At 34.3% G+C, this 25,014-nt stretch overlaps 1 protein-coding gene across 4 annotated transcripts in view; it reads left to right on the top strand.

Annotated features, from left to right (window-relative positions):
• The window catches only part of LOC132928640 (zinc finger protein 395-like), a 34,357-nt gene extending 11,400 nt beyond the window's left edge, over window positions 1-22,957 (top strand). The window contains exons 4-8 of one of the 4 annotated variants that reach the window (XM_060993449.1): window positions 896-1,107; window positions 18,720-18,820; window positions 19,244-19,395; window positions 19,539-19,657; window positions 20,692-22,957. In XM_060993449.1, the coding sequence (XP_060849432.1) occupies window positions 896-1,107; window positions 18,720-18,820; window positions 19,244-19,395; window positions 19,539-19,657; window positions 20,692-20,883 (776 nt within the window). In that variant the 3' untranslated portion in view covers window positions 20,884-22,957. Of the gene's footprint in view, window positions 1-895; window positions 1,108-18,719; window positions 18,821-19,243; window positions 19,432-19,538; window positions 19,658-20,685 lie in introns of all 4 variants that reach the window. The other 3 variants (XM_060993448.1, XM_060993446.1, XM_060993445.1) reach the window with 3 other exon arrangements.
• Window positions 22,958-25,014: the final 2,057 nt, after the last annotated feature.

The raw sequence follows: 25,014 nt of genomic DNA, 5'->3' as shown, positions 1-25,014 counted from the left end.
ACTTGATCGTATTAGAACTTGTCCAATAAGAAATATAACATTTTGTATCCAACACTCGATCGTTCGACCGTTATCTAATGACGACCTATATATGAGATTTTTCAGATGTTTATGCATGGGCATCGCGTAAAACGCTCGCGGAATATTCCAACTTTGCTGATTTTAATCAGGAAATCGAGAATTGCATGTCGTCGACTTCGTTATTATTATATTACAATATTTGTATAGTACATAATATTAAAATCACGTCATCGTTGACGTCCATCACGTACGAAATGCGTGCGGTTCGATTGTACGTATATTTAATGCATACAATAACTATCGTTAGACAAATATCAAACAAATTTTGATTGTTTGAAATATTAAGAAGGCTTAAAAACAAAAACTAATAAAAAAAAATAACAGTGAAATTCACGTTCGCGCTCATACAAGGACGAATCGTTGTTGTGCGTGCGAACCGACATACGCACACGCACTTACGCACAGTTGCACAAACACGCGAGTGTTTAATAATAACATACGTACCTATACGTCGTGTTTTTTATCATTATTATTCAACTCGCTTCTACCGACTACGACGATTCACCACCTGACGACAGCAGCAGTAAACCGCCGCCCCCGCGTACCGGTACGAGAGCGTCATTCGATGACGTCACATCACGGCCGCCTACGAGCTTATTTTCGGGCGGCAACGGCTGGCGTTTGCGTGGGGGCCCGCGAGCGTCCGCCCGTCACTCGGTCTCTGCGAATTTTCTTGCGCTCGCTCATCCCTTCGCCCCGATTGTAATATTATTATACTCGACATTTTTGACGCGCTGAGAGTGCTATTTTTGATATTACTACGTTTTTTTTTTTTTTTTAAATTACAAACATGTTTTTTGTATGTTATTCACAGGACGCATTACGCGCTGCCAACAACCCGAGTCACTGTCCACCAGCCCGTCCACATCCAGCGAAGGAGCTTTTTCGTGTCGCAGCTCGCCGTCACCACCGCTTAGCGAATCTAGCTCCTCGGCCGCCTGGAGCGGACGCGGCTTGCCTTCGGTCGTCGATGAGGGCATCGGTCTGACCGACGATGATTTTGAAGACGTGCCCAAGCGAAAGAAGGTCAGTAGCACATATTACAATTATAATAAATAACTATTAGTATATTCTATATTATAATAAAATTAAAAATAATTGTTTCGGCCAGTTAAACGGTTCAATTGTGGTATTTCACATATTGTTATTATCATAATATCTCAATTGAAAATTAAAGTACCAAAAAAAACCGTTGTTTATAAACACAATAGTTGACAAAAGGTGTGTATAGTTGCATTTAGAATTATATGCGAATATGGTTAGGTCAGCGATGCAAGAATATAGAGTTACAATAAAGTTTTTTCCAAAAAATGTTTTCATCGTATAATATTATGACGTGTCCCGGACTTCATCGAGAAAACAGAAAATTATCTATATCTTGCCCGTCGAAATTAAATTTCACGTCAATATGATTGTGCTCGGTATATTACGATGTATGGTTTAAAATAATTGCTCTGATAGCCATCATCGTCCATCCGTACATACACGCGCGGACCGTCATTATATATTTCCTCCTTTCTAAAATGCGCCTGAATATGTTTATATTATTGTATGTACTATTATATTAACATTGCGTTAATTTGAACGCAAAGAGATAATATGTGAAATATAAAACTAATAAAACGGATACGCCCCTGTCAGCTTGTTAAAAAACCGCTCTTTGTTTTTTTCGCATACTGATTCTAGTATTAGCTAGTGTAGGTATTATTTTGTTTAATTATTTTTTATTCAATAGCTAGAATTTTCTAGGTGTAGGTATATAATAATAATAATTACGGTAGTACTGTAGGTTTTTTCCCCGAAAGTGCGCTGATCCGTTAGTAATAGATATCTATACTACAATTTGCAGTTGAACGCTACAAGCCGTGACGACAATTTTAATTTGTTAACTTTATTCTCTCGTGAACTGTTTACCCACCCGGCCACCCCACACTACACGAACGCAATCATAAATCATTGCCTGAAGGCAAATAAATGTATTTTTTAAACAATTATCACCGTATTAGGATAAATAATTAAAGTTTATCATTTAATCAATTTGACAATATTAATAACATTTTTTACTCAATTAAAAACTCTAAGCCGGTATTTAGTTTGTGAATCATACAATTATTATCGTATCTTTTAAAATTATTTCTCACTAAGTACGTAAAATTATTCTTTTTATTATTGAAATAACAGCAAATAGCTATTTATTTATAATAATACTTAGTGTTTGTATAAAATATTATATTTTATGTTAAACATTAATGATTGTTTTATGTACAAATAATAATTATCTTATTTAATTAGATAATAATGTGTTATAGACTAGTTTAAACATAACCAATTCATATTTTGATGTATTAAGTATCAATAACATTATTAACATTAAATAAAGCTTTTTTTTAAATGCAATACCTACCTACGGCGTTCAAGTGTCAAGTCTAAATAACCATGTTCTGTATGTCCTTTAAAAATTAGATACATATTAATATAATAATTATGCTAAGATATATAATTGCTTGAGCAATATTATATAAGTAAAACACCTGTGATCCAAACTGTTGGTAAGGAAAACATCGATAAAACATTCCTGGAACACATACGAACTATGCATCAGTCCTATAATATGCATCAATGCATCATACTCGATATTAATCTATTCCCTTTTTAACAGCTGCGACAAAACAAATATATAACAATATATTATCCGTTGGAAAATTATTCGAAAAGACAACTTTCATGCTGTAGCTGCCGATGAAATAATTTTCCTCGTGATGTTTATTAATATTTTGATAAACGGACGATTGATAAAAATTTAAAATTGGGATTCTAATCAAAGGAGAAAGTGAGAGGTATTCTACGTTTATACAATCGCTCGTTAAAAGAATGCGAACGTGTACATAATATAATGGCCACAACGAGAGAGGCGTATCATAATACGCATAAAGTTATACTTGGAAATATGAAATATGCGTTGAAGTACGTACTCGGTTTGTTCACAAAATTGTACTGCAATATGCATACCAGGTACAGCGCTATGCTGCTATTGTAGTATTATCTTTGATACACGGATAACATTTTACGTAAGCAAAAAGAAAATTGTGACGTGCATTGCAAGGACGCGGGATGGTTGGCAGTAGGTCGAACACTTTCTCATCTCAAAATTTGCCATGTTAGCCTTAATTATTGTGGTATAAAATATTATAACGGTTAGCATTTCCGATGGCTAATGGTGTGTGTGTCGGGTTATACCTTCCACGTTCATTTATTTGTGTATAATAATATGTATAAGTATGTCGTAGTGGGCTTATTTTCCACTGCCGAGCTATATATGCAAGTCGCTTTTACAAGAGTAATAATAGGTATTAATAATTTATATCCTCCGGTCGCTGGAGGGATTGGTAGTGGTTGGCTTTGTGTCTGGGTATTCCACCCTGACAAGACCGGTTTTATTTTTTTAAATATCTGCTCCATTGGTCTTGGAACGCTCCCCCACCAAAACAGCTGTTCACGATTTTGAATTACAACACAATAGCTTAAAATTCTTTTTAAACTCGTCATTATCTTCCCTCTTTGGAAAATCTCTGCGTAAATAATAAATATAAAATAAAAATAAAATAAATAATTTATTGTGAGCGTGTGTGCACCGACTGACAATGAAGTGGTGGTGAAGGGGATACTGGAGTGTCAGATTGCATGCTGCAACGTGTGTCATAAAGTCCTTGGACATGTCGGTTCCATGTAATTTTTTTTCTTTTTGTTGCAACTTTGGCCTTGCAATTTTCGCAACTGCACTAGCGGAGGTGCACGTGCGCATTACGCCTTTATTATTGTTATTTTATTTTATATTGATACGCTTGTAGTACGTATTTATAATCCTTGCCCTTCTAATTTTAACTAAATATAATAATCTAATATATAATAGTATCAAAAAAAAAAAAAAAATTCGTTGCATAGAAAAAAATTTTGTCGACCTTCGAAACATTGTATTTTAGTGGTTTCGTAACGGGAACAAGTGGTCAACCAAAAATTCCGATTGTCGTCGGTCGTTTTACACGCTTTTTCTATTATAAATCTATACTGGTTGTCGATTCTATATCTAAAAAACTGCACGCATCAACTGCCACACCGCGATTATGGCACTACAACAGTGATAATTTTTGCGGTGTGTCTTAAGTCCAAAAGTTTGATTCGTTTCATTGCACATATACGTGTGGGAACTGTTATCCCGCTAAGCGATATTTCGCTATAATAACTAGGTCGAAAATTGCGTTCCAACTACTGTGCCATTACATATTATAACATATCATATAGTGTATACACTTAACAATATTGTTTTTTAACAAATTCGATTCTTCGATGATGGTAGCGTTGTAATGTGAACACTCTTGTTTATTATTTACCGCGCTGGAATTTGTTGTATATATAGTCGCTGGCAGTACAATATCATTATATCCTGTTTGCTAGCTATCGCATTGGATTTGCGAACAACAGCAACAATATTATATGTTGGAGAACCGGTCGCGCCTCGCTCTAACAAAGGACGCCAAAACGGCCTTGGCGTAAAAAAGTGCAATGAAATGCGCGACACGTGCCGCGTCCGTAGCGCGCGTCATCCGTGCGAAATTTCTCGCAATGCATTTCCCTCGTACGTGGCCCACGGACGTTGTCGTCGCCCTGTCCCCCTACTCGGCCGATGTTCGGCACTGGTATATTAACCATTACTTCTACTGTTATTACCGCGATGGCGTCTCCTCTCTCTCTTTGTCACTGCTGTTCAATTTATACCAGCTGTGGAGGAGAAGGAGGAAACGAGTGGTCGTATTATGGCGGCGAGGCGGAGGTGACACGACGGAGGAATAATAAGGGGCCCCTTTTGCGCACGCCCGGGAATGTTCTTTGTTCCGTCGGCGGTGCACGTGGAGCGAAGACCAGCACGTGTGTACAAGAGGGTGGATAGCGCGGGGCGTGCGCGCTGGTCCGCGTCGCAATACCATAACAACGCGGCCATAAAGTATAAGCGGCCGAGCGAGCGAGCGAGCGAGCGGAATAGCGTTCGCGCGCGCGCACTCACACTTGTTGTGACAAAGGAAAAATGGCGTTTTCTCTCTCTCTCTCTGTTCGGGATACAACAACAACAACAACAAAATCGCTGTACGGCGGAAACGCTGTCAAACTGCCGCCAATTTCAAAATAGGGGGAGCACAGCGGTCGAAATTGAAATCAGCAAAGCAAACGCGAAATATCGTTTACATCAAACTGTCGTCCGAAAACCGATTACAAAATCGTATTAAGAGCAAACGAACCGGTACACACATACGTCCAATGGTTATTATTATGATGATGATGATGATGATGATAATAACAATAATAGTAATAATATTAATAATGTACGTTTGAAATGTAACGTGCGAATGTTACGAGCGATAGATAACAATAACGGGACTCGCGCGATGTGTGCTGCTGCGTATGCGCGGTATCGATCATTGCCGGCCGGCAACTCAAGAACACGTGTCCCCCGCGCGCGCGCCTGCCGCTCATCCTACCGCGTCGTCACCTTCTACGCGCCGCCGTCCATAGGCCGACCGCCGGTGCACCGGGTCCGGCACCAAATTCATAATTTTACGACGCAAAAAACAACGCATCTCCTCTCCGGCGAACCGATCACGTTCGGAAAACCCCGGATCATAGGCCGTGACGCAATCGTCGTTTGTCGTCGTCGTCGTCGTTGTTGTTGTTGTTGTTGTTGTTGTTAGTGACCGAACGTTATAAATTATATGATAATATAAACATACAATATGCCCACGCATTGCCGGCGGTGGCCGGCAACTGCCGATGCCGCCATCACCTCACGCGTTGTTCCGGCCCGGTTGAATTATCGAAACCGTAAAATTCGCCGCCGAGAGGTTAACAACACCGGCGATGATTCAAATAGACTGAAAAAATAATAATAAGAAAATCATCGCGTGTATGCAGTATGTACTGCTATTCTATAACGGAATATCCATCGTTTCTACAACTGCACACTCCGACGACGACGACGACGAACAGTGGCTATTCGTTGAAACCTTAAACCCGCCACCGAGGGTTAGGTATGATGATTCTGGAGCCGTCCATAAAAAAAAACATGAAAATTATACCATCGGAACCGTATTGTTTTAATCACGCTGGAAACAATATATTGTTGGAATTGTATTTTAATTGAATTCACATCACTTTGGAGTTTGGAATCGTAATCCGTTATAAATATATTATGTCGGAATTGAGTTTGCTCTACAACTAATTTTCATGGAAAATATTTCGTTGGAAATGTTTATGATGGGTTTACCGTATACGGTGCGAATACTTTTCCAAGTAAACACTTTTTTAAGCTAATACTATTCTGATAAAATACGCTTTATATAAGTACGATTTCAAATTAGTTTTTGCCAACGGTTTTATTTTCAAACGTATCTATACGTTTTTGACTTTTTTGAGTAAATACTTTTGAAACTAAATGCGTTTCCAGGTAAATAGATTTCGAACAACAAAAATTCTCAAATAAATTCAGTTCAGAAAAAAACATTCCTGTCAATCGTTTTCCAACAAAATATAGCTCTCTAATCGCGGAATAAGTGCATAAAATACAGCCCTCATGCGTTTTAATACATTTTTCCAGTAGTGTAGTTTACTTGGTCTGAACGTAATTTATTTGATTTTAGCTCTACTATGGTCGAGCGGCAGCTCTAGTGGCTTGCGGACGTGTGTTAATTACTTTTTTTAAGGCGAAGGTGAACGTCCCAGGGTCGTGCACCTATACACAAGGTATTACGTATGTAGAAAGCAAAACGTAACGACCCAATAATCGATTTAATATCGTTTTTAAATGGTCCGTTTACTTAGTGTTCTTCGAATCGTAATGTCATGTCGTATATTCAATTTATTCGTCCACGTATACACACATGTCATACCTGCGGGTATATATATACAATAATATTTGTAGATATAATTTTAACGAATACGATTTTATTTTCGTCGGCCCGTTCAACTTCTATAAATATCCACATAATAATATTATGCGCGTGTATATTACATATTGTGTAATAATAATAATAATAATAATAATAAAAATAATAATAAATAATGTTCTTCGCGGTCTCGTCGTAGTCGTGTCCTGTCCTCGTGGACGTCGTCGTTCAGTCGTTGTCGCCATCGTTGCCGGCGGCTCTGGAGTTTCTTGAACTTGTGTGTCTACGTGCGTGTGTGTGCGTAAAACGTTGTTGTAGGGATTGAACGCAATATCTAGAGAGGCCGATGCAACACCGGGATACACCGTCGGGTTCGGCGACCCCGTGCCGCCGATGACTGTACTCGCTCTCTCCCCCTCCTAGAACTCTGACGCCGCCGCCCCCGTGTGCGTGTTGTTTATATTCTATTTTCACCATCTATCTACGCTCAATAATACTATTATAATATCCGTTTCGCATAATACCGTATTATTGTTATTTTTTATTATTATTATTATTATTATTATTATTATTATTGCTATCATTATCAATAATATTATTATGTACGGTCTTTCCGTGTGTCGGACTCGAATACGGAAACGAACCGCGAATATCTCACGTTTGATAAACGGGGCGATATCGAGAGAGAGTTACTATAACACGAAACGACATCGTGTGTCATGCACACGAACGTCGTACACACTCGTCGGTAGTTGTGACAATTATTATTGTTTGTAGCAATAATCATTATCGCAACAATTATTATGTCCATTATTATTGTAATGAATGTTGTGACGACCGTTGGGGCACTACCACCATTAACCGGTCATTACACGGTCGGACCGCCGTGCGCTTGCGCGTACCGTTGGGGTAAGAACCGTCTGCGGCGGTACGAGAGTCCGGTGACCTCTTCTTCCCACCGGTTGCTCAAGGACGTCACACGTCCCGGGTGTAACGCACTCTCGAGCGCACCCCTGTCGCCGCCGACACACACGACGCGATATTTATATAATATTATGTTATTATTGTGTCTTCCTACGAACCCGTCCGACGGACGGTCGAGCGCGGCTTAGGCACTCGTCGCGGTCGTTTGTTGGGTTCTCTCGGCGTCGTATTTCTGATTTCTGTATGCGCGTCGGCCTGCCGTCGTTTTCTCAGTAACCTTTCCCCCGTCGCCGGTCCTAATTTCACGTATATACGATTTCCGTCCACCTCTGCAGGTGTAATATTTTTTTCTTCTCCAAATTCAATTCGCGTTAATATACGTTTTCTTCGGTACACTTACACGTCTTTCGGGTCACATAATACCTGACATAAAAGTATCATTGTTATCATTTCACACATTGCACTTGCACACAATATAATTTTACGATATAATATTATACATCGTATTATTTATTTTCATTGAACAGCACACGGTGCTATTGCGTTGCGTTTTCCTTAGGGTCTTATCGATTGTACGTGCTGCAGTGTGAAGGGAGCTCGGCACCGGGTTGTGCGTTCTCATATCATCGTCGTAGAGCATACAGTTTACGTACATAATCCGAAAATAAGAGGGATTCGCTCCGAGCGTATTGCGACGCAGTAGAATTACAAACGTATAGAATAGGGTTTTTTTTCCACCCGATAAGAGGAAGGCGTACGTCGTCCGAAATCGGTGACGTTTTATGTATACAACAACTGGTGTTTAAACCTTTTGTCTGCGGGCGGTCCCACGCGGGATAGACGTGTTTTTTTTTTATCCATTCTTCAAAACGCGGTTTGCTCCAAGTCACTTTTTGTCGACGACGAAAAGATTTTATCGTTCCATTGTAATGTATAAATTCGTGTAATTTCAGTTAAGTAATCGACCCCTACTTATCATCCTCCACGCGCGTACATTTGTTGGTGTCATAATAATTCGATCGAAAATCGAAATATTTTCGAGGCCCGGCTTCGGCAATCTTTTCTATCTATTGCCAACGGACAGTACTGAGCTGTCACAGAAGTCGAAAAAGAATCAAAACGCATCAGGAAATCAGTATTGTTTTTGGCACGTTTATATGTATTTTTTTTTTGTCATTGGTTAAATGATCCGAGTTACTGCTATTATACGACCATGTGTTTATAAATAACCCGCCTGTTTAATGTTTGTATGTTTAGAATATTAGTTTATTAACTATATCAATTCCGGCAACACGTCCGACCGAGTTACTCTACAAACAATGTTCATTCTGAATCTTGTATAAACGTTCTCTTGTACACTCATTTAGTCGTATTATTGTTACACTGTGTATTCCACATATTGCTATCGGTTTATTTAAGATGATAATAATGATGTGTTGATGTTAGCATGTGCTTAACTACACTGATTAGTGATTTATTTACACTACATAATATTTTGTATATACATATTGATAGTATATAGAAGTACGCGGAGAACTGTTATAATTTATCGATTAAAGATGATAAAATAAAATATTTATGTGTCTCGATAATGAATATGAACAAAGAAAATACGATTAAGAGCAGAGACAATTTCGTTCTTATAATATTATTATCAAAGTTTAACTATTGTTTTACTAAATAACAATATTGTTACACAATTATGTGGTTGGAACGGTATTCGAAAACCTGATGCAGTTTATTGACCATTATCGCTTAAATCACCACAAGGCCGATCTATATGAGTATATGACGATATGTATGTTTTTCAGTCTATTGATGGCGTTGTATGACGTGTCACAACTTTCACGAATTTGAATCTAAACTCTATAGACGCACTATAGTTGATTGCAACATTATTTTAATATTTCGGCCAGGATTTATTCTAAATTGTTTTTTATATATTATATAAATAATATATTTATATTGCCTCTCACTCCTACGTTTATATTTTTAGTATTTTTCTCTGTCTCGCCGTCGTTCGTCTGTGCTCACATAATATTAGACAGCTACCGTTTTTATTATTTTATGCAATTATAATGTCGCGTGAGTATATTATACTGATGGCCTAATGACATTGAAAAAAAATTCTCATTATAGAAGTACTTAATATAAAACACAAGCCGGCTGTGAAAAAGCTAAATACACCGAGCAGTTCACTAGAAGTTGGAAAAAGGTTATCGTTGGCCGATATTATTAATAAACTTTTATGAAAAAAGATTACATAATAAATTTAATAAAAACCATTTTGCATAAAGTGTTTTGTTTTTTACTTTTAGTTCGTACTATAATTATCCAGAATAAAATTGTAAACAATTTGAAACAACAATAAATATATATTCAATAGGTACCTTTTTGTTCACGCATTATCGTCAACAGCTTATAAATACAGCTTATAAATACTATGCGGAAAAAAGTCTTATGCAATTTAATTTCTGTCCTTGTAAACGATCTTGTTAATTTTGTACTCGATTGCGTACAGATTAAATACTCGTTCATTTTCGTGTGATTTTTAAATATTAATTGCTCATTATTATTGGTGTAAAGTCCTAGGTAGGTCGTTACGACCTACCTTTAGAAATCGTGTATTGACTAATAGAAATCTGCAACATTTTGTCGTTTGGTGGCTTGGTTCGTTTGGCAGTCGTAAAAATAATAATAATAATAATAAAAATTCTCGAACAAGTAAAAAAAACCGTTATTGTATTATATAGTTGCATAAGTTATGCATTTCTTTTGTGTACAAATAATATACTGTATGCGACAAATTACTGCGATGGTTGATAACAGTTTTGTGTTGTACGCGAGGTGTATAATTATGTATAGGTATTAGAATATTATATACTGTGTTTTTGCGTAGGTATTTCGATGGAGGTTAATCAATAAATAATAATAACAGAAAATGTTTTCGTATATGCCATAATATGATAGTGATATATATATTGTGTAGTTATTATTATAATATTATATTCGCTAGAGATAACGATTAACTGTTTTAACATACGATATAGAATTACACCAATTAAAATGTTTAAAACGACGACCTATCCACACCGAAACGTGTGTACACATACACACGCGCGCACGCACACATACAGCACCATGCCACTCGTGCGTAATTATTGTTTGGCATAATATACAAATTATTATATATATATGTTATATATTATTAATATTAATAAGTAATAACTATTGTTCGTCTTATCTCTCTCGAACGTGCGTTTTATTTTTTGTATTATACAATTTAGATACGACTCTTATAGTCTTTATTACTATATTAGTATAATATATTTATTACCTTAAAATCTGTACGACAATGTTATTATTAATAACATCTTACGTTTTACCTCTTCTCTGGCGTGTCATTCCCCGCCTTTTCTTTCTCTTCAGTCTTCACTCTCGATCACTCGTTCGTGTTTACATTTCGAGTTTATTATACTGTATACTGCGTATTATTATTATGTTATAATATTATTATACCGTGTTTCGTTTGTGGGGTAATGACCTCGGGCCAATGTCATCCAACTGCACGCTGGCAGAGGCCATGGTTTTGGAGGAGTGGTACATCGTGAAAAAAACCACCGTTACAACACTTCTTCTACAGCTGCTTCTTTATGCTTATAATTCACTGACTTCTGGAATTGGTTGCGCAGTGAGCGTGTATAGGTATAAGTCATAAACGATACGATTTTGCTTAAAAAATCCGGCAATATAATAATATAATATGAATTACAAATATACGAAACACTGAAATATTATTCTGAATTTGAGGACAATTATATTATACGAGTACAGTGGCACTTACTACTTCATATAATTCATATTATTTTGCATTGATTAGCATAATATGAATTGTATGGAAATTGGTCGAAAAGAGTAAAAATAGGTCGTAAACATCCTGAAGCCGTCTAATAATAGTAAAATCTGATGATAATAATAATGCAGAATGCTTATCCTGATAAATTGAGTGTGTGCTTTCATAATAATAAAATAAAATTATACGCATGTACCTGACAACTCCAAATTAATGTACGATTTTTATTTTATTTTTATTTATTCTTATGAATTTATACAAATTTTATTTGATACACGGTTATTTAGAGTATAAACTTTAAACTGGGTTTGATGATGAGTGAGAGGGAGGAGTTTACAAAGTCCATTGTGCGTGCTAATGCTAGATTTTTCCGATCGATGAACCTTGACCCTGTGTAGAACATCGGCGGCGGCGTCGACGACGACTGGAATAATATAATGGTTTTGATTGTTGACTCGCAAAGGTTCGTAACCCTGTTATAAAATTTCTATTTATGACGTACAAGTATATGACGCGCATGTTACTATACGTGTGTGTGTATGTGTGTATCAACGAATAATGTTAATATACGCACATATTTTAATGTTTTTGAACAACGTTATAGAAATGTATATCGAAATCAAACTAAGCCGCCGTGTAATTATTTTCTGTAAAAAATGTTTTGATAACTGTAAGTGGAATGTCGACGATATTCTTTGAATAACTACTTTGAGTAAGTAGGGATTCGTGTAGGTCGTAGGGTAGGCCAAGTGGCAGTATAATACATTGATGGGTGGCGGTTATGGAACGTGGGCGACCGTTGCGTTTTCGATCGAACATTATACTGCACACAACAAACACACGCACACAATACATTATAGTATAGGTCTATTCGGAAGCAGCTAAATCGATTTTTCGTCGTGATTTTCGTCATTGGTGTTTTTTATCTAATAAATATAGTAATGTAGACATTAGTGTATGCGAAGGTAAATAAATTCGGATGTATTACAACGTTTTTACTAAATTTGTTCGGTCACGTTTCCAACGTCGTCGTCGTCTATACCACGGCTTTTAGTTCAGTGTTTACCATGAACAATGCTACGTGCAGTTGTCATTCCAACCTTTCGAATCGAAAGTGAAAGTTACTTAATTCTCCTCTCTCTACTTATACTCCTATATAATTCATATATACACAATTATGTGCAAGACATTCTCTTCATGCAACGCGTCCGTTGTAAAAATATATAATAATAACTTATAAAATATATAAAATATTTCAATATTTGAAATCATGAAAAATGCTTCAAAATATATACGGTTCATGAAGTGAAAAAAATTAAAACTACATGATTATTATGATGTGTGCGCATACTTTTCACAAATCGAACGGTATGATCAGGTCGTTAAAAATAAATGGATAAAATATAAGGCTTATATTTCCGGCGTTGTAAAATGGTCAACATAAACTTGGTCGACCTCAATGTTTATGATGGTAGGTGACAAGCAGGGTTTGAGTAGGCCACCGGGACACCAGGATATCTAAGCAGTGCGGGGGCCTTTGTGTATGTAAAATGATAATAATAATGAGAGCAGCGGCCGGTTAAAAAATGATTTCCCGGGCCGTTTGTGTATGCTACTCTAACCAAAGTGAGATTATAATTTGTAATAGCGGTGAGCGTCGCATGGTTTAATTATTAATTCAACTAAACTTGGGATGATAAAAGAAAATAGACACTTATAATAGTATATTAGTATATAATGGGAGAAAAAAACGAAAAAAAAAATGGTGGTTTAAAGTATTGTTGAAAATAATATTTGTCTATTGTTCAAAATGTACCTATACCCGACCACATTTTCACTTGTATTAACGCGATTATTATTACACACTGTGTTGGGTGTCATGCCAAATGGTGACGAGAGCATCAACATACTGTCAATAATAATTTAGTGTTACATAATTTAATGATAATCCTCTTAAAAAGTCAATTCGTTTGTGGAAAATTAAATATATAATATATTATACGACGTATGGCAGATACATAATAATATATAATAATAATAATAATAATAATAATAATAATGATTTGGACGGATCTTGGGAGAATTATTGCATAATAATATCGGTAGCTCTCTGGATGTCAGATAAAACCTTAAAAATGTTTCGCAGACCGTGTTTTGCCGTGTACAAAATTTCAGTTGTGTTTGCGCGTGTCTATTTGTCGCGAAGGTGGGGACGGATGAATAATGTTGGCAGCGATCTCGTTGTCGGTACGTACTTATTGCATTACGCAAACGCAGTTTTGTTATATACGCTGTGCAAAAAATAAATCGTCTTTCCCGACCGACGATAATTATAATAATATATATTATTATTATATGAAAACTGTTTTCCTTACTGCTGCTATTTCGAGCTAGCCTATTTCCGTGCCACCTTGACCCCCACGCGCACCTTGGCCGGAGTTCCTCTGTACAATAATGATATATTATACTTATTTATTTTCGCACTTGTAATATATAGTGATTTCGATTTATGTAATGTATATACCCACACGGTGCGGTGTGTGTAATCGTACGTATATATTATTTAATATGTAAGCATCGACCGAAACGATGGCGATTGATGATTTCGCGTCAAGCTTCCGTTTAAATATGGTTATTACCTATTATTAATAATCTTTTTTTGTTCGCGTCTAACGATCGAAACGCGGTAGATAAATAAAATTATAAACATTAATCCATCCCATACACACAAAATAATATAATACACATCGACATCGCATTTGTCCGCGTATTGCGCGCTCCATCGCGCATCGCGGAACCGCATCCGCAGTCCGAAGTAATAATAATAATTATGCACACTCCGCTGCATCGTTTTGCTCTCTCTCTCTCTCTCTCTCGTGCGCGCAATAACCAAACGTTGTATTACATTATTAATAAGTTTAAGTGTATATAACGATAATTTACAACAGACGGCGGATACGGTAGTAATTGATAGACGACTTATGGTGGGAGGGTGCGTCCCACCGCAGCCGATTCGCCAAACCCGTGTCGTGTACAACGGACCGGTGGGCCCGGTCGATGGTGGTGGGGGACGCGAAACTAGGTCTCTTCGCTCGGGTGCGCGAATGTGTGTTTGTTTGCGTTGTAAACCTCTGCCGGTCGCTGGAATTGGGTCGAGCTGACCCAGTTTTGAATCGCGCGGCCCGGACTGTCGAAATATTTTATTATTATTATTATTGTTGTTGTGGCGGAGAATACATCGTAGAAAACGTACTGCTATACACACATAATATTATTTATGTATTCGTGTAAACGATCGTCGTATTATATTTTATTATATTATATTATTTTTATACGAGTAATCTCGTGTCACGACGGTTATTATTATTGTCGCGTTCCGTATTTTATTTTTAAATATATTTCGGCGTGACATAATAATTGAACGCGCCGCGCAAACAGGAAAAGGAAAACTTTGTCGGCGGTGCGCTCGGTTTGTTTTTCCAGGCACCCGGCCGCTCCGTTAACCGGGTTAATCATTTGACCCGATTACAAAAGTCACGGTGAGTGTTGGGGGGGTTGTACGCATCACCGCGGCCACCACCCGCACCACCGGAGCTCCGGTACTACACTTTCGTCGTGTGGCGGGGTAAGTTCTATATATATTGGCGTGAGCGACGGGGATTGGGTGGCGGAGAGCGGCTTTGTTGTGTACACCGCGCACGCGATGCGATTCCACTCGCCGCCGACGCCGATCCGGCCGGCCTAAGATCGATACGGCAACAAAGGACGGCGATGCAGCGGCGGCGCCCGCGGTTTGTTGTCGCGGGGGCGCTCAGCCCGCCGATGGTTGGCGCGCGCTAAAGTCAGCTTTCCGGCCGCACACACACACACACACACACACACGAGTGTCGGTGTAATATCATATTATATACCGCGATCGGTATGTGTGCGCGCGTGTGTGCTTGTGACAACGGCGGCGGCGGCGGCGAGCCGGCGTGCACGCGCGCGCTAACCGACACGTGGGTACCGCGTTCCTCGGCTCCGTCCCGTCACAGTCATCACCGCCATCGCGCGCGCTCATCGATCCAATTTTATTCGTCATCGCCGTCGTCGTCGTTCCCAGCGCGCCAGAAAACCGTGCCTACTGACCTCATTTTTCCCCGGACCATTCCCAGCAGATAACATATACGCGCGCGCGGCGGCCCCGCTCGCGACCTGACCCATTTCGACGTACATATACACACACACGCGGTTTCATCCGCTGCACCGGCCTCATTTCGGCGTCCCTTCTCATCGGCCTCGCGGATTCACCATTGTCGTGCGCAAATATACTTACTTTTTCGTCACGTCATCGCCGTGTCTATCGCAACCCGCGCGGACCACCATATATATTATCATATTGTTATTATACATTTATTATAATATATCATACCTATATGCGCGTTATTACGAAACACACTCACTGCAGCTGCCGACCACTGTCGACCCCCTCCCCCTCCGCGGGCGTACTTGACCGCTACTGCGGTGCCACGCGTGCTTGCGTGAAACGTTTCCAGTTCATATTCACGGTGCACACATATAATTATCGTCTTGTTATATAGTATTATCACGATGATGCATTCTGCGATATACTATTTATTATAATATTATATTTTACTACGTTTTTAACCCAGTTCTTCGTCGAGTCGTCTTAAACCGACTTATTATTGTTATATATATACCTACTGGCGTAGGCACTTCTCGGTAATGACCTTAATGCATTTATGATATTTTAAATCATGATACATTGGCACTGAAAATGGTTCTCACGAAGCGGTACACCGATTATTATTGATTCTTGTCCAAGTATTTTAGATTATATTTATCGCGCAATTGGCCTTTTAGTAAAGGCTGCCGGATGATATTTATATGTCATCGTCATCATCGATTGTTCCATATCAGCATAGCCCAAAAATAACAGCGACCATCGTTTAAATATATAATCATATAATTTCATCTTCCTATTTTTGTTTTAATTATTTAAACAGAAATGTACTGTCTTGTATTATAAGCAGTGATGCAGAGTATTGTTGCTTCTAAATGCCATAATTTGTTCGTGACCGTCAAATGTCAAATGTTATAACGACGCGTTCCATTGACGAGTTATATTAATATATAAATAAAATGTTCATACATTTACGTTTCGAATAAATTATCTAAACGACTTCTGAGTCTTGTATGTACTGTATAGGTCTAAATACATATACGTGTATAACATATGACGTATTATAGGGAGAGTTGTGTTTAAACGCACTAACAATTTGTTTTCCTTTAGGTTTAGATCAATTAGAAATATTAAAATATAACAACTTGCACTGAATGTAAAATAATTGTTTATGAATTGTTCAATATCAAAAAAATAAATCTTAATAACAATAATAAAAATAAAAATTCACGTGTTTCATAAATGTATCTAATTACCTACCGAAAATTATCTCCGTTTTATTATTAAATTTTGTCCGCTCTTGTTATTGCTATTCCGAAAATACAACAGTTAGCCACTGCCCACTTGCATTGTGACGCACGATGATTTAACTGCAGAAATATTATTTTGTACACTAGTGCAATGTTGGTGTACTTGCATGCGGACCACAGAACAACTTTAATGTATGCGTCTATATAATATACATTGTTAACCGTTGTTAATGGTGTTCATAAAATATATATATATATCCCGGCCAGCAAAAATACATTTTTTTTATCATTAATTTGATATTATTTTTACTTTTTACTTTTTAGTATGATATATACATATTTAAATAATAATCATACAAATGTATAAACTATATAATATTATTCATGCAAACAATAGGTAAACAACATCAACATGTTAATAGGTAATATAATATTATTAAAATTAATACAGTAAATTCCCGTTACAACGAAAAATCCCGTTATAACGAAAGTCATAGAAGTCCCCTGCCGAAAAACAGGGCTTATAAAGAGCTTATTCGAATTTTCGTTACAACGAAATTTGCGTTATAACGAAAAAAAAATTCGGTCCCCTGAAGTTCGTTGTAACGGGATTTTACTGTATTACTATTAGGGTGACCATTTAAAAAATATGGAACTAAATTTTGTCTTTACTTTAAAAAAATACTGCTCCTTAAATTGTTAAATATTTTTGAGACAACTTTTACATGTTAAACGAGTTGTTGGAAACAGTGACGGTCGTGAGGGTTTTGAATTACTCTATTGTATACACCAATACGACGTTTATACTGTTTATTGCTGAAATTTGTTAATCGGTACTCGACGCTCGTTGTATTTGTTTGTGTACAGATTTTTTCTTTTATGCATATAAAATAGTATGGAGATAACTGGATTAAAACGGGACAATTCCGTTGTATAGACGTGTCGCATTAGGTCACCCTATTATATATCGTTGTCACTTGTCACAATAAATTAATATCTACGATTAAATCAAGTATAAATCAATAACATCTTTCGATCAAGTTATGTATTAATATTATTTGATCCTAATTTCATATTATGGTTTGCTTGCGACGGTTGTAATATATTAAATTGTAACAGCCGTATTGTTATATATTTCTGCTTTTAACTGTCGTGATTATTTTTTCGGTTTAGAAAATAATATAATGAATACCAACGGATATGCTCTCATTACTTATTAATTATTATAAATACATCAGAGAACAATTTAATCTCTTAAATGACCTAGAAATATTTTGTTTGTACTAAATGTCATAACTTATAATAGCATTGTCCGTTTATTAAGTATAATAATTGTACGTGTAATAATAATTATTGTCTTCGTTATTCTCGCTGAATTTTATTCGTTACCAACTTTTGTTACTCTCTTTGTTATGTAGAACGTTGGACGAATGAATATAATAAAAATAATAATTTTATAATAGTATAATCGAACTTTTCTTATGTTTATGTTGCAGTCGGATTGCCGCACAGTTTTTCAATGCACTTGGCCCGGATGCGTTATGATCACCACCACTGTGGCTTCCATCGAATTACACGTCCGCCAGAATCACCTTGGGTAAGCGTGTGCAGCAAATAGTGCAATTATTAATAATATACTATTTTTTATGTATGTATGCAGCTGCTATAATTATATTGCAACTGCAACTATATTAGCATGCGCGAGACGTAAGTGTTGGATATTATTATTAAATTATTATTGCAATATACAACTGCCGGCGTCCTCGTTTTTAAACAATAAACGAGGGTGCTGCGGAGTAAAAAATTAAAATAATAATATATATATAATATATATCTAATATTATCGTTGTGCATATTAATTTAATTCAAATATTGACCTCGGGATTGCCGATGACGTAGCCGGGGGTTGGAGGTTACTGTACATTTTTTTTGTTTTGTGTGTTATCAATTTATAAAATATATCGATCGTTTTGTTTTAATAAATTAATGTGTGTGTTTTTTTCTGGTACGAATTTTTCAGGCCGAGGCTTGACAAATCTCTTTCTGACGATTGCACGAATGATTCGATCGACGACCACGAAGAGGAATTCTATTACACGGAAGTAGAACTTGGCGCGGCTTCATCGCCGCCCACGCTGTCGCACCGGGATATGGCCCGTCCACCGCACGAAGGTAAAGGATGCGCGCCCAATAAGATGATCATTATTTGTACGATTCGTATTATTACTAAATTATCGCGTGTGCGCTGTTTGGTTTGCGAAAAGTTATTAACCGTCATTTTTGTTTTGTTTTTGGTTTATCATCGTTAAATATAGATCCTGAATACCAGAAAACGCTGATCATACCTCGTCCGGGGAGCGCTTGTCCGATGAACATACCCAGCACGCCTGGAAACAACGCTGTCAACTGGCCGTTCGCATCTCTTAACGGACAGGTGCGTAATGTACGATGATTCGGGGGAGAAATATTAGTTAAAAAAACTTTGAAAAATTAAACTTCTTTCTTTTAATGTATTCATATAAAGTCGTTAAAAACCACAATGCAATCAAATTTTTGGTCATGTACATTTTTTTTTCATTTTTTTTTAGTGTCAACAATAACTATAATCTTTATTTATAGTTTCACACTTGTTGTGATAACATTTAACCAAATTCATTGTATTTTTTTTTTATCAATTATAATGAACTTATAATGTTTATTTAGAAGTGTGAAATTTTCACATCACATTTAATTTTTATACTATAAAAAAGTTTGGTATGAAAAAATTAAACCTTGAATGATTTTGTGACCACAATAATTATTACAATTAAGATTCCCGTTAAATTCTAATTACACCAACACAATTGTTTCCAGCTTTAAAACTACATTTATTTCATAAAATGTTTTGATTTTGCGAGTACTGATAGTTATTAGTTATTTTATATACGTGGTGATCGACCTAACGTAATAAACTCATTATTACAGAAATCACTATCATTTATGAAAATATTACATAATTTCAAGTGGTTACAAAACAATAGTACAATACTTTTGGGAAAAAATTATATTTTTTTAAGTTTTTTACTCTCTTGAATAACAGCATTAAATTTCATTTCATATTCCGAAGTAGAATATAATTAATCATCAATTTATAATAAACAACTTGTTTAAAACAAGGTACTTGTCTAATATCCTATTTTTATACGTCGAAAATTTGGAATATGGAATAAAAAATGTATGTTGTTACTTGTTGTCATTAAAAAATAAAAGTAATAACGATAAAAAGTAGTAAAAAATGTTGTTTTGTGATGACGTTAAAAATTACGTGAAAGAAATATTTTTTAAAACGTTAGTTTTTTCTGAAATAATGAATGTCTTACGGTAAATTTATATCACCAATATGTATATTTGTATTATGTATCATAATATAATATTATACATGGTAGTTTAATGTTTTAATCTTTATATATTTTTCTCCCTCAGAAACAGATCAAAATGATGTATCAGAATTTGGGTGGACCAAGGTTCCCGAGTAGTCCTATGAGAAAAGCGCGCGGTGAAACGAAAAAGTGTCGGAAGGTATACGGCATGGAACACCGAGAGAAGTGGTGCACGCAATGCAAATGGAAGAAAGCGTGCACCAGATTTGTCGGGTCCCTTGAAAACGCACAATTGGCGTAATGAAAACGATACACCGGGTACTGCCGATGCCGACAATCTGCACCAATTTACGCTAACTGCCAAAATTAAAATGTTTTTCCTTTTATTTTATTTATTTATTATTATTATGTTTTTTTATTTTATATTTTTATCAAACGCTAAGACACGGTAGGGTTTATAATTTTTTTTTTCTATATCAACTTTCATCGAGGTTTGTATCCCGTTTTATGTACAAACAAATTTCTATTTAATATTTAGTAAAATAAGTTATAAAAATATACCTAGGTATATAATAATCATAATAATAATTATTATTATTGTTCTACCAAGTTATAAATCATACATAAGTACATTGAGGTATCTTATACCTACGACTTAATACTTAAAATTTTGTAATGTTTCAGTACTTGGGAAAAAGTTCCTCGGAAAAGTACTTTATTCATTCATAAGTCCATATGCATTGATGTGAATGACTGTTATAAAAATGATAATTTTTATTTATCTACCAGACAAAAAGCCATATTTATAAATTTATAAAAGACAAAGTATTAGTTTTTAATAAATAAAACCACAAGATAATGTCCTAAGAAAAAGCAATAATTTTTAATGATAAATTATATATATAGTTATGGTTAGACTTAATATTTTTACATTTTAAATGCGCACAGAATAATTTTTATATTTATTTTCAAATGACATATAAAATTTCGAGAACAAGCATTTTATTTTACTTAGACTTTTGCTTCTCAAACTACGTTGTTTCCCGAATGTAATTGTATTATTTTATTTGGTTGTATTACTTTGATTTATTTATTGTTTATATAATATGTTATGTTATTTTAAGTAGTTACCAATTGCTCTATGAGTTCGTATTTACTATTATTATTTTATTGTATTGTATTTGATTTATTTATTTATTTTTTAAGATATATACTAAACGCATGTGACAGTTTTTTGTCTATTAAAAAAAAAAAAATCTATTTTAAACAAATTATTAATTTGACTTGTAATATGAATAAAAATAAATAAATATACACGATTATTTTAGTGTATTTATCTTAATTATATCATTCAAGAATAATATTATGGTAATATTAAAGAACTAAAGAAATATTATGTCACATGCGGTTGTATATAATTATATTATTTATATTCATTATTATTATCTAAATGCTCTCTAAGACAATCTCCTGTCCCAAATTAACATATCTTTCTAAAGAAATATAATTTTTTTTTCGATTTAGCTTTTTAAATATAAGGCTCAAATTGTTCTGGAAATAAAAATATGTAAAAAAGTAAGAAAAAAAGAATAATAAGTCTTAATCTCTTAACATGAATTAAGAATTTAATAATTCAGATGTGTTCAAACTAAAATTGATAGACTTAATTTTTTTTTATTGTATAATTTTGTTTTGTTTTTTTTTTTTTTGATCTCTATAACATTTTTATTAAGGGGAGCATAATTTGGATTCAAATCTTTTACAAAAGCCAAAGTTTAAGAGAAATTTAATTTGTGATCGATCTCATTACGAAGTATATAACAGTAATTTTAGGTGGGGTGCTTAAAATGATAAGTATCGCGATGAACATAATTAATTTAGACAAGAGTGAATGTTGATTGAAACATTCATCTCTAAAACAAATATTAATAAACTTGATAAGCAATTAAACTATGAGTGTCCTTGGATCGATCTGGATAAACTCGTAATAATCATATATATAATATATATATTTTATTGTATATATTTATATATTTTTGAATTAATGAATTATTTTTATTATATATTCTATTATAGAGATTTTATTAATAAAATACACCCATAAATATATATGTATAAGAGTAGGTTTTTTCAAGATAAAAATGTCATCATTAATATTGTTAAGTATTGTATCCTTTATTTCTATTGTATTCTGTTTGTAAACAAAAATATATATTTACCTATTCTCAAACAAAACAAACATGAAATAACACAAGCTGGCTGTGTATTACTATTTTATTTCTGTATAATTCATGATTATTATCAAGAACATTTTTGTTTTTGATTAATATTATTACCATTTTTATTTTGTATCATCGATTTGTTAAAAAACACAATACATTTGACCTTGAAATATTATTTTTATATGCTAACTTAAAAACTACCTACTTTAGTTATTCTTTGAAAAATTATCCTTTTAATATTTTTGAATATATATTTAAGTATATTGTATTCTTGCCTAGTTTTCTTGGATAAAGTTATTTAATATTTTAATCAACCATTATTTTTAGAGTGTTCTATAATAGTTTTATCTTATTTTTAATAATTTATTATATAGTTATTTGGAGTGATTGAATTTGCGAAAACAAACAATATATTATATTATATAATTAATCATTATATTAGTGTGTTTTAAACTATAAAAATTATTATAATTTTAAGTTTGAATGAAAAATATGAAAAATTGTGAAATGTTATACAATTATAATATTTATTAATTATGTTATACAATGAATATTAATATAAAAGAAACATGTATTTTCTCTTTTTTGAAACTAAAATATTTGCTAAATGACTTTATTTTTAAAAAAATGTAAATTAAAAATATACAAACAAGTATAATAATATAATTTGTGGTTGTTAATTTTACGCTCAACACTAATACTGTCTATAATATACCTTCCTACAAGGCTGGGCAAGTCAATGATTTTTTTAACTCGTTAAGGTCCGGTTTTTCAATTGAATTTATTCGTCGAATAACAAAAGTTATTCGACAGATAAAAAACAAATTGATAATAATCAGTTTTTCAATGTCCGAATAAGATTATCTGTCAAATATAGTTACGAATAAGTTATCTGCTACTTTTTGTATCAATTAATTGTTAGTTAAGTTATTTTAAAATACTAAAGTTAAGTGAAAAAATAACTTTGAACAAAAAGTAACTAATTTAGCTTAAAGTAAAATTTTCTAATTTGCAAGAATAAAAAATTCCACACATAATATGGTTTATTAGATAGTTTTTCTTACACTCAAGAAGAAAATTACTGGGGAAATTCAAAATGATTCATGAAAGTACCAACTATGGCAATTAAAAACCCTACTTGTCTAAAATAAATCCTAAAATTATGAACTTATACTCGACTCTTAATTTAGATACTTTTGTATAAAATTTACTTGAAGTTAACATGTTAATCTTAAAAAAAAGTAACTTAAAAGTAAATTTGAAAAAAAAACTAACGAGTTAATTAACTTAACGTTGAACTTGATTTTAAGTTTTTAACTTCTAACTCGATAATGCCCAGTGTTGCCTACCTATATGGTGCATCTTAATTCTTAATAATTATTAAACATTTATAAATAATACCCTTTTAAGTAAAAATAGCCTATGTTATTTGTATTGAGTTATAAAATTATTGTTTTCTATGTATACCTACAGTAAAGTACTTGTGTTATACTATCGTATTTATAAACGATGATTTTTGAAATCAATTTTTAATTCTATGAACAGATTGTATTTTCTTATACAGTTACACACTGTAATTATTAATAACTTAAATATTAGTAATACAAGTTTGGCTTTCCACATTTATTTTAATATTTCCAATCATATATTATTATATATATTATATTATATTATACAAGCTAGGTTTTCAATAACTACTAAACTACCTACTTATTGCTGATTCAATGACATTTAAAATCTAAAATTACTATTATTGATTGAGTATTGTTTGGCAATAAAAGTTTTGAAATTTTAGTACTTATTAGTACAATTAATAGTATACCTATGTATATTAGTTATTAGTGTTATTACCATACAATAATATACAATATTGATATTTTTACATTTTACAGCTGTCGGGGGAAAACGGTCCATTATTATTTGTTTAAACTAAATCAAAAAAGAATGCATCATTTTTTAATCTGTAGACTACGATAAAACAACGAAATCCGTTTTTATCGGTTTCTACTGGTTCTAGTGAAAACAGGTCAACACAATTATAATTATAAATATTAAATGCCTATAAACGTAGGTACATTGTACACTGCAATGTGTGCGTAATGTGTACCTAAACTGGGTTAGACATACGCCATACGGCGTGCATGGATCTAAAACAAAAAAAACACGAATACGAGTACAACAGAGCAGTCAGTGGACAGTAGGTGGTATAT

Source organism: Rhopalosiphum padi, chromosome 4, assembly GCF_020882245.1.
Source record: "Rhopalosiphum padi isolate XX-2018 chromosome 4, ASM2088224v1, whole genome shotgun sequence".
Classification (NCBI taxonomy): Eukaryota; Metazoa; Arthropoda; class Insecta; order Hemiptera; family Aphididae; genus Rhopalosiphum; species Rhopalosiphum padi.
The sequence above is the reverse complement of the archived record's forward strand: the minus strand, read 5'-3'. Positions and strand labels throughout refer to the sequence as shown.